Genomic DNA, 12325 nt, shown 5'->3' on the forward strand with positions numbered 1-12325 from the left:
GCTTCCTTTGATTCACATTTTAAAGGTGCTTATTTATTAATTGAACTGTGAATAAATCACGAGAGGACATGTTTACCATCAAAACATAATGAGACACATTATATTGAAAGTAAGCCGAAGCCTCAGGCTGGAGTCATTGAAATGTACAGTGCATATTATGGAACATGTGATCGGCCGCACACATCTGTGTGCTGACATTTAGAGAAGAAATGTGTGCGTTGAGTGCATCTCAGCACAATCATCAAAGGCATGAGTGAGATTTGTGAACATACCGTCGAATGACATTTTAACAAAGAGTAGAAAAAGACAAGTAACAGACAGAAGGAAAACGTAAGTCATTTCCAATATAACAACTGTGAATTTTAATTTGCCAAACAAACGGAGTTTGTCAATATGATAATTACATCCAGTCTCAGAAATGACTGTTCAATATGTCCGTGGCACCACAGTAATGAATCAACTCTTCAGAGAGAGGATAAATGTCAATTTTATGACATGTTGTTTCTAATATTTTACAGAACACTTTAATCTACAACTTTATCCTTATTAAATTCATTAATAAAGATTTTAATAAATGTTTGCGATAAAGAAACAATGGTCTGAAAGCTTTGTAATTGATGCTTCTTGTAATCGTCAGCTTGCGCCCACGTGTAGCCATACTAGTACATTGGTTCTAGCAATTATTATTGGTCTTTGTGAAGAAAAAACAATGCAACATTTTTTGTATGCTGCACACGTCATGTGAAAATGAGCTCTGTCAAGCAATACTATCAGCACACCAGCAGCACAGAGGCAATTAGTGTTTATCCTGTCAATGCAGTTTTTTTTTTGAGCAGTAGAATTCACTTCTTTGTGTTTTCAGTCATACTCCAACATGTTTGCAGCCTTCTTGCTTTACTCACGCACTTTTGCTGCTGCTGCTGCTGTTGCTGCTGCTGCTGCCTCCGAGAGAGAAACAGAAGCCTAAGGGTGCATTATGTAACAGCAACTGGCCATAAAATCCTCCTAATATGTCACAGAGACTCAGGAATAATGTTCATATAACAAACTGAACTCACCAACAACAACAGTACAGACAAAATATTTGTATTAAAAAAAATATTTTGCAGACTGCAAATCATATTTATGTTTTGAAATCATGTTTTGGCAGGTGGCGCCACCTATCGCCATCTACCAATCATTGCAGCCAGTAGAGTCTCAGCTACCGAGCAACCACAGGTTGCCGGTTATGTCTGAATTTGAATGCAGTAACCGTTTTTGGCCACATTCTTACATATGGCACCTTTAAGGGTGCATTCACACCGGCCCTCCTTAATCAAACCCTAGTTTGTTTGTTGGGAAAGTCTAGTTCGTTCATACCAAATAAATAGGTCTGGGTTTGCTTCAAGTTAACCAAATGCAGGAAGCGGACTACAACGCAGGGCATTGTGGGTAAACACAACCAAAACATATGCACATGTAGAATGATAGAAATGGCTTGTGCTCAGATGTGGACTGAAAACAGGGTGAAAGTCCAAAATATATGACAATTGCTAGTAAGCATTAAAACATAGATGAGCTAGTTTTGTTGTGTTTTGGGTTTGATAAAATTCTGTATCTGTGGACAGCTCAACCTTACATGCTTATTGATGACAACACACTTTCTGGTATTTGAAGGCCACTGTAGTTCCATGAAGTGCTTGGGAAAGGAGTTTTACATTTGTCGCAATCTGTGGTCTCGTCATTCATACATACTGTATACACTGGCTCTTTTAAAAGTGATGTTTCCAGGCTTTTAGTTCAGCACTGCACTGACCTTGGCAGACTAACATCAGCCGTGTCGTTCGTTGCTGCAGTTCATTTTCTGCAGCTGTGCAGTGATACCATTATGACTTTTCATCTTTATTCCGTAACTGTTGGGCTGACACAACAATCTCCTTCACCACATCCACCCTGAACGACTTCACCAGCATAATAATCATCCATCGTCGGACATGTCCAAAAATCCACCCCAGAATCCGCCCACTGGGGCCTTGAAAGAGGTGGAAAAAAACATTGATGCTGTCTGTCCCTGAGTAAAACGCAGCTAAATTCAAAAAGGGAATTGCTCTCCATGCTCAGCTCAGCTGCACAACTCTCAACCCTTTATACTCTTCCTTATAATTGTACAGTTATGCGTCTTTTTTTTTTTTGCTTGAAAGAAAACCATCTCATCAAAGAAAATGTTCATGCTTTCAACTTAAAGTTAACATTATCAAGGTGAAATCTTTCAGAGCCTTTGTGTGACAGTGTGCTTGACGCCACTCAAGAGATTTAAATAGCGTTCAACCAGAACGCCTCCATTGCACACCACAGTAAGTGTTCCTCCCAGTGTCAGGGCCACTGCCGAGCCACATCGTCTTCCTCCACGTTCACTGGGTCTCCTGACCGCTGGACTGTGAGTCCCATTTGTGAACAAAAAGTATCTCACTGGCCTATGCAGGACTTTCCACTTTCACACTGGTGACCGTTGCGGTGAAGCACCTCTGAAACAGGCGCTCAGGGTCCGGTGGCTGGTTATCACAGTCAAGCTTTCTGCTGAAGTGTTTCCTGAACCCCTGCGGTCCAGAGGCGCTGGTCGATGTCACATGACTGAATCCCTCACGAGGAGACGCCTCTGAAAAGCACGCGGATCAAAAAAAAAAGAAAAAAGTCACACAGTTAAAAATATCTGCCAACTACTCAATGGATGAACTAAACAGGAAGTGAAACCACCACGGCAGCACTCCGAATCATTAATCATGTCCTTATCAGTGTCTGCACAGACACACTCACCTGGCACTCTGAGGGGCAGACCGTTGTCCAGACGGTGAGGTTTGGAGGCAATGAAGAGATAACAGAGGACACATACTGTGATGAGGAAGGCGAGGAGGACCACTGCTGCGATGGACAGACCAACCAGGGCCCCGATACTGAAGGAAGGAGGAGACCGGAGAATGATATGAGGATACTACCTCCCAAAGGGTCGACTGTGACCCACTGGTGGGCCTTGCAGGTATTGCGGGTGGGACAGTGAAACCGAAATTATTTTAATGACCAAATTTATTGAATACATTATATATATATATACTTCAAGTTAAGTAAGTTTGATCAGCTCTGGTATGAAGAAAAGCACATACACATACACTGCAGGTTTTGTTGGGTCCTGGATTAACTTCTATTCATTTAACCCTAACCCGTTGGTGACCTATGACCTCAATCAATATCTTAAAAATGAGATTCTTGACAAGGTCCACACACAGAAACAGTGTATTGACTTCCACTCATTTTAACCAGCTTTACAAAGTCAGATTCCTTACCTAACATCAACCACAACCAGGTAATGTCCAACCCTACTGTACCAGAGTCTGAAAGATATTGATCTGCACGAGGACCAGTCTACTGGTCCTGACCAGCACACCCACACACACTAAAAATAATAATAGTCTAGTTAATGAGAGCTGACTGAACCAACAGCTCTTGACTGTGAATGAGTGATGGGATGTAGAAGTGCAAAGGTCACCAGCATGAAGTACATATTTAATTAGAATGATTTTCTGTCAGTGTGGACTCACACAGGGGAGTGTGTGAAGCTGGACTTTAATTTAAAAAAAAAAAAAAAAAAAGGCTGCACAGAGGAAGGCACAAGGATCCTCTCCTCTGACCTCAGCTATAACCAAGATCTCTTCTGCACACTCCTGCAGTCAGGCACATGGTTCAGCATCAGAACCAGAACCAGAACCAAGAGCTTCAGAGACAAGTAATCAGGCGTTTGAACGGCTGAGTTTTATTTCTACACTCTTAGAAATAAAAGAGCTCAGTAGAACCATATAAGGTTCTTAGGCTTATCCTCATAGGAGAACCCTTTTTGGTTCCAGGTAGAAAAAACCCTTTATTCAGGAAAGGGGTTTTAAAGGGTTCTCTGGATCAAAATGGTTCTTACAGGAACCATTAGTGTTACAAAGAACTCTTGAAAAACCCTTTCTTTGGGAAAGGGTTTTTCAGAAGCAAGAGGTTCCAGGTGGAACCTCAGCCCTTGTAGAAGGACCCTTATTTCTAGGAGTGTAGTCACTTAATTCTTCGTTTATATATGCTATGCACATGTAAAGTTAATTTGAGAAAATACTGAACACAAATAATATCATTACTAGGACTAACAATGGTAAAAAATAATAATAATAAATAACAATCTTGATCACAGGAGAACCTGTAATATCTTAAGTCTCCTTAAAAGACATGCCCAACTCTTTTTAATATTATTAGTACTATTATTATCACCAATTATAAGAAGAAAAAAACAAAGTTTCCCTTTACCTCAGCCACCACATGTAACTGTAGTCGTACGGGAAGAAACTGTTGGGATCATCACAGCAATATTTCACGTCATTAAAGCCGCAGCAGTAGACAGCGGCGGCAGCGCTTCCCGGTCTGGGGCAAGAAAAACCGTCCAAAAACAAACCGTCACTGCTGTGGTAACTGCTGCATTCAGAGCTCATGGTGCAGCAGCTGCAGCAGCGACACAAACAGAAGAAGGAGAAGAAGGAGAAAACAGCAACACTACTGTGCCTCTTGGGTTGAAGAGAAGAAGAGGAAGATATTAGAGCATCAGTATCCTCAACCATGGCACGCGCTCTTTGGATGGATCCGGCAGAGCGCGCGTGTCTCCATGCGCAGGGAGGAGAGAGAGGGAGAGAGAGAGGGAGAGAGAGGGAGAGAGATAGAACTTCGAATCTGCAGAAGACTGGAGCTATCTCTCTCTCACACACACACACGCACACTGGTTTCCATCACTTCAGAGGACATTGCATTGACTTACATTCATTTCCTGCATGGACACTTTACTCTATAACCTTGACTTTACTCTATCACCTAAACCATACTGTCCTAATGCCAACTCTAATCTTAACCCTTGTCTTCACCCTAAAATGTTGTAATTCATGTTATGGGGACTGGATTTTTTTTTGTCCCCATAATGTGACTGTGTGAACAGATTTAGGTCCCCATAAGGAATACCAGTTACACACACATGCACAGACATCTATATAATCTATCCATCTATAAATGCACGGAACAAGGTCTGTCCATCAGATTGTTAATTCCATGACTGTCCAACACGTCCCTTGCCAAGATTCAAACTCTAATGTCCCACTCACAAACCCTTCCATTAGAGACCACACAATATAACCCACTCTTATATATTATATAGGATATACCTATTAGTTAGGCCAACCTCCAGTGGAAATGACATGAAATTAACTTCTTCATTTTTTCTTCTTTTAATTCAGCAGCTGCACTTTGGCAGAAAGACTTCTACAATCATTTTCTGCAGTGACCGAATGAAGGTCAGAAAGATGCAGTTAGCCAAGGAACATGTGTGTATTAATGTGGATTGTTATTTATTGTGACAGTTGGTTTTGTCCTGGTTTATCATCATTAGAAGAGCTCTTATAATTAGCACACAATCTATTCTCCGTCATGAGACGGCAACTCACCCTCTAACATATTATAACACTGACTAATAGTCGACTAATAGTCTGTTAGTCCTGCATTTCGGCAGCAGATATCTGCGTGTGGAAGGAAGCAACCTGAGCTCTCTACATGTAGTGTGTGGTCTAAGGATGAGCGAGGTTATTAAGCGCCGTGTCAGCAATTTTACTGCACACCCTGACAAAGGTACAGCAGGTTCTATCGCTGATGGAAAAGCAACAAAAAAGTTGTGCCAGGACCTTGTAGTGGAAAAGCGCCATCAGATCTCTATAAGAAGAAAAGTAGCTACTCATATGGCATGAAAGTCATGCATTTGGAGATTAATTACGATCTTCAAGAATGTTATGAAATATAAACGATGCTTGAGGAGGAAACAATTTTCCACTGTTCAACCACTCAGAGGAAATGGAGGTGTAATTTACTTCTTTTCCTCTGAGCAATCATAAGTACACGCTCACCTCAGGTATGCAATCAGGCTTATCCATAAGCACTAAAACTGTGCTTGTACCTCTAATTTAAAGTCACAGTGCGTACATTTTGTTGTTATTTTGCCTCTGCCCGGTCTTCATGGACAGATATAATGTAACTATTACATTTCTGCATCCTTTAAAAACTAAAAAACAGGCTCTGTGATGCTCACAAACCTGACCGAGGAAGCATCATTAACAAATGACCTTTTATCATTTTGACATCAACTCTGACGACTTTTAAATGATCCGAAGAGCTTCATCTTAATTTAATAACCAAGAACAAGTTTGCTCTCAATATATGTTTTGCATGTTTGCAAAAGTTGGGCAGAACTTTAACTTTTCTGATCCGAGGGCTTTTCTTTTAAGAAATATAAGTGATGTGAAGCAAAGGAATCTACGATAGCACGTTTTCTTGCGCAAGCTACGATGTTGACACGAGATGTAATTATTTCCGAGTTGAGCAGTGAAGACATTTAATGAGGACGCTCGCCCTCAGACCAGGAGCTTCCTGGAGTAACGAGGCACAGGGGATCGACCTGTGAGAGCAGGCTTCACATTGAACAAGGCTTTTTTTTCTTTTATCAACTTGAAATAAAAGAGAAAAAAATGGAGGGTAATTTTAGTTCCTTACATTCAGAGTGAGGCTCATTAATTCTGCTTTTATTTACATTGGTGGGCAACTAGGCTCAAATAAGTGTTATACATCATGTGATCCATGACAGAAAGGTCTCATGGTAAGTAGCAGGTACATAATGTAATTGTTTTCTAATGACAAGATTATTATAATGAAAAATGTTTCATTCCGGGAGCATGATGTGGTTGTCCTTGTATGTTGATCAGAAAGTGTAAAAACAGTGACTGACGTTGGGATAATCTGCATTTCAGCACTCAAATGAGGAAGGACTGTGACAGAGGGTTAGAAGAGGAGTCGGCTCTCTCGCAGCTATGCAATATGCATTTTCCTCATCCCCACAGTGATTTATAATGAATATGTTGATGCGATGACCTGTGGGTGTTAAAACATGTCTGTTCCATCAGAATGAATGAGTGGCACAGCACTAGAGCCTAACTGCTCGCTCTAATCCCAGATTATCTCTGCCAGTCCAATCCAGAAACTGAGGGGGAAAAACCTGGCAGAAGAAAAGGAGATTATTTACCAGTAGGGGGTTGTGGAGCAACGTGGGGGTTAAAATCCACACCTACGTCTTCTTCACAGTCGAACGAGCAAATAGAGATCTCTGCCTTTTTGCCTCTTTCAGATACATGTTGTGAGAAGTAAACCATTCTTCTGCAGGTAAACGTCCTCCATCACGGTGTTCAGATACATGACAGATCATTTTGACTGCTCCCTCGAGCGCACTGCCAGATAAATACATGCTGCCTATTTTTTGGCATTTTATCCACATGTAACACAAAAGTGCTCCCTGTAAAAGATGTTCTAGATTAACGCTCAGAGTGTAATCTTGAAAGTTTGCAGGAAATCATTTCTGTAAACCCTGGGAAACGGAATACATATTCTGTATATTCAAAATGCATGAAGTCGGCCAAGTGAACAGCAACAGTTTGAATGAATCATTTTTGATAAATTTATAAATATATATATATATATATATATATACATATAATGTAAAACATTTCAAAAGTTACATTTTTCACAAATATTAAAGCTGGCACAGCAGTGCACCTCAACAGGGAGGGAGGGAGGCAGAGGACTGAGAAAGACAACAACATCAGTCAGGCAATGTGTTTCTTTAGAAGTTTTGGTAAGACTTTAGATTAAGGAAACCATTAAAGGTGCATTATGTAATAAATCTAAAGCAACTGGCCATAAAATCTATGTCACAGAGACTCAGGAATAATGTTCATATAACAAACTGAACTCACCAACAACAACAGTACAGACAAAATATGCGCATTAAAAAAAATCCTTTGCAGACTGCAAATCATGTTTATGTTTTGAAATCATGTTTTGTCATGTGGCGCCACCTACCGCCGTCTACCAATCATTGCAGTCAAAAGAGTCTCAGCTGCCGAGCAACCACGGGTTGCCAGTTACATCAGAAAACAAAACCTAAAAGACCTCGGTATTTTGAATTTGAATGTAGTAACCGTTTTTGGCCACATTCTTACATATGACACCTTTAACTAGGTGCTTACTAACATATATAAGTCACGTACTAGCCCTTTAGTAGTAATTAAGCACGTATTAACACCATATTCTACATAACCTTATTCTACTTCTATTATGACATGAATTAAGATGTTTCCTACATAAGGTGTTAATATATGCTTAATATTTACTAATAAAGGGCTAGTATGTATATCTAAAGTGTTACCAAATTTTTAAACCTGCCAAATTACTTCATTGTCAGTTTTATTGGTAGCTGCTTTTTATAGTTCTTACTTAAAGTGTGTTGAAGGAAATCACAATCTGTTTCTAATCTGTAGTCTTTGTCAAAACACCACTGACTTAAACTGTTTAGTTTAGTTTTTTTGTGTTTCCATTAGGAATAGGTACAAAATAACTGACCACAACCATTCCATTCATTGGTACCCTTCCCTTGGGATACACTCTTAGAAATAAGAGTTCCAAATGTGTTCTTCTCCAAGGGCTGAGGTTCTACCTGGAACCATTTGCTGCTGACTGAAGAAAGAGTTTTTTTTAAGGGTTCTTGGTTACACTAATGGTTCCAGGTGGAACCTTTATAAAATGTTCTACCTGGAACCAAAAAGGGTTCACCTATGACGACAAGCCGAAGAACCTTATATGGTTCTACTTAGCACTTTTATTTCTAAGAGTGTACCAGAGTAATTGTATGGTACAGGTATACATGAGAGTGAGCTGATTGGGCAACAGAAAAGTGTAAAGAGTCAAAACACAAGCCTGACTCAGGGCTTTACCGTTCCAAAACCGTACCGCACTGTACCAAACCGAACTGTGCCATGAGGATAACACGGCTTTAAACGTCAATACATGTATCTGATTCGAAGAAGTTGATCCAATAGTGAAGCTGGTAGAAGTTGTTTTGCACTGAGCTTTGCTGACAGACTCGTTACCGTGAAGCAGCTTTGCTAATCCGTGTATCTTGTCATCAGAGGTGACAGAGCAGAGGCGTTTTCAGGGTTTCAAATCAAAGCAAGGATTATTTTTTTGAGAGGTAACATTGAAGGGACCGTTAGCATTTCAGATTTCAGCAACTTTGGACAGTCACACACCAACGTTAGTCTAACTCATAGAATCTCTCGCTATGATTGCCAGATTACCAGCAACTTTCTGACAGATAGCTAAAGGACACTGCATCATTATCCTGCCTCCCTGGGATCCTCTGTGCCTGGGTTTGAGTTAGGACCCCGTGTCCTCTGGGTTTGAGCTGTAAACTGCAGGTTTAGAAGCAATCGAGGCTTCACGACTGCATGGTGCAGAGCTCAAGTCAGCCGTCTTTGAATGACCTGACCTCAGGGAAATCTAAGGAGGACGCTGCAGATTGCAATAAATGAAAGACCCCTCCACAGACAGGCCGCTGCATTTCTCTCAAGTGTGTCAGGTAAGCGCGTTGGCCCTTAAATACCAGAAATAATGTCTTTCATGACTCTCTGCAGCGTTTTTCCTCCTATACTGTACTTCTTTGTCAGTTGACGCATCAGGTTTGGAGCACTTCTTTATTATTGTTGTAAGAGTCTGCTTCATGCATTCAGGCTGCTGCAATAACATGATGGCACTGAACGATGGCCTCCTTAAAGCAAGACCCTGGTGTTAAGTACATAAAGGAAACCAAGGGCTACATGGATGAATCCATGCCAGTATCACAACCTTGGGAATGAACCAATGTCAATATCAGTCTTTTTTTTTCTTATCTTGAAAAAAAATAATAATACAATAAATAATCCACATAGCTCATATATTGCTGTTTTTTTTGTTTTTGTTTTTTTACAGCGTGTTCTTAAAGAACAATTTCCATGATATTGCGGGGGTTTTTTGTTTTTATCATATCACACTGTGCATTTTTCTGTCACAGTGAGTATTAGTCCAGACATTTGATTCCGCATGCATCGCCCGTCTGCGTCCGATTTCACGTCTTTAGCTGCAGTCAGTCGGGGATTACAGAGCAGATGTTGCATCTGGGATTACAATTAGATTAATATCATCTATCATCGGAAGCATGTTACGTTAACATAGCAGGAGTTCCTGTGTTTTTTTTTTAATCACGTGGGCCATTGTTGTGAATAGAAATTAAATAAATTGTTATGCAGCATTGCGCAGGACTTAAAGGGTAAATAAGTAGTTTATAGTGCCATCTAGAGGAGAGGCTGAAATTTACAACAAAGAACTGCTCCTCTGCTCACCCCCTCCCTTCCCTGAGCGCTACGGTATCCTCGGCTGGTCAAATGTCGTCCTCGTCGTCTTTCTCCGTGTCAGCAGATGAGGTTCGTGAGGTGAGGGAGAGGGCGAGCTACCGCGGCCGTAGCAGACGAAGCGGAGAGAGTGGAGGCGGGACTTCCGCTACAAGTAAAGAGACGCTTGTTTTGTTCTCTCGCGTTTGTCCTTACAGGCTCCGGTAGAAACATGGCGTCTCGCTGCTAACAGTGGCTATGCAACCGCGGTCCGCGGTCATGTTATTTTACATGACTTTTTGAAACACTACGAAAATGAAACAAAAACTATTATACAGCGACCAGACAATGCAGGAGCACATAATATGTATAAAAAAAGTGGATTTTGGGTTATATAAACCCATAAATACTACACATTGTACCTTTAAGTGAAAGATGAAAGATCAAGATGATGGAGGTCTGTGGTCATAATTCACAGACTCATATCAGACCTAAAGGTGACACCTGGGAAAGCACTTTTATTCTACACATCTAAAAAAAACATTATAAATCTCTCAAATTCAGGCTCAGTTTTATTTTCCAGAATATTTCCTCTTTTTCCTTCTTTTAGTATACTTTCTTCAACCAAGTCTACGTCTGGATGCAGACCTTTAACACAGAGCGTATCGCCGACGACTCATTTGCGCTCGTAATTATCGGAAACATCCTACTGAGATGTTGCACATTAAAGCCAGCGTGTAGTTATTACGGTAATTTCACTCACGCTTTTGCAGGAAAATGTTATCATAAATATGTTTTACACTGTTCAAAATTCTAACTTAACACGCAAAATCTTGTTTCTCGGGTACAACTTTTGTTTTTCTTCATTTTAAATTGTTAATACACTAGTTTAACGTGCAGTAAATTGTAAAATACTTATTTAGATATATTTTTTGATATTTTCTGGCCCTTTTATGGTTAAAATAAGCAAAAAAAAAATGAGGAAAGAAGTCCAGACAGACATTGAAGATATTTAAAAGTAAGTGACACAAAACAATTATTTACCATAACATAATTATTTTCTAATCCAACCACATGCACCATCTATCACATACAGTAAATCTAACCTGGTGATTCTGCTCTGCTGCCATCAACAACTGTAGCACTTGAATCAATCAATCACACTTTATTTCTATAGCACCTTTCAGACAACGCAATCCAACAACAACTCCAGCTCCATACCAACCAATTACCCCCACACACTTCACCATGTGAGCGTGTTCACACCGTCAACTCTGCAGCTGCATCAAAGTGTCCGTAAGACACAGCCTCGTGTACAAGCCCTCACTCCCCTGATGTCAACGTAACATACAGTTTCTATAAGATAAGAAGTATTACACATGAAATGAGGAAGTCAGAAAACATGGATCACACAATCAGCCATGAGGGGAAAACTCTGGAATAGATGGATGGATGAATGACCTTTGTATTGTTTCCCACCACTGCTCCTGCACATGTGTGTTCACTACTGCTGTGGAGAAAGAAAGGAAGGGTTAAATGCAATGCAATGAGTTCAACTGCACTATCACTACATTCCAAAAATGTTATTCTCTTGGCCAAAGAAAGTGTTATTCTATGTTGTTTACTCCTTTTATATTTTACCAAAGAGTGGTAATTATGACTTCAAATAGCGCTGCGTTTTAAGTGGCATCTGTTCAAAAAAAGGGATGCAGGCCACATTTTACATTTCTTTGGAAACAAGATAAAAGGCTATTCCAGGCTATTTTATTGTTTTATTTTGCTTCCACATTTTTTTTATTTTTTTGTTACACTTGGCCCTGATCCTTTTACATACATTAGGCCATGTCTTTACAATAGTGACCAAACAGGAAACAAATGCACTTTATCTGCTGCCTCTTTGAAAATGCTGCACTCACTCATTCTTTGCTTTTTATTTTTGCCTTTAATAAAAGCTGTAGTGGGCAGCAAGGACATGGTGTCTTTTCACATCCCCTATATCTGTGTGTGTGTGTGCGTGTGTGTGTGACGTCACGGTCACG

General features: G+C 40.3%; 1 protein-coding gene across 1 annotated transcript; it reads right to left on the reverse strand.

The window, feature by feature from the left end:
• Nucleotides 1-2453: 2453 nt before the first annotated feature.
• Nucleotides 2454-4493, reverse strand: LOC310927580 (protein shisa-like-2A; the record flags this gene model as incomplete). Its single annotated transcript, XM_083889901.1, has 3 exons — nucleotides 2454-2635; nucleotides 2794-2930; nucleotides 4312-4493. The coding sequence occupies 3 exons, from the start codon at nucleotides 4491-4493 to the stop codon at nucleotides 2454-2456; spliced, it is 501 nt and encodes a 166-aa protein (XP_083746027.1).
• Between the last annotated feature and the right edge of the window lie 7832 nt (nucleotides 4494-12325).

Source organism: Microchirus variegatus (genome assembly GCF_963457635.1).
Source record: "Microchirus variegatus genome assembly, chromosome: 5".
NCBI classification, from domain to species: domain Eukaryota; kingdom Metazoa; phylum Chordata; class Actinopteri; order Pleuronectiformes; family Soleidae; genus Microchirus; species Microchirus variegatus.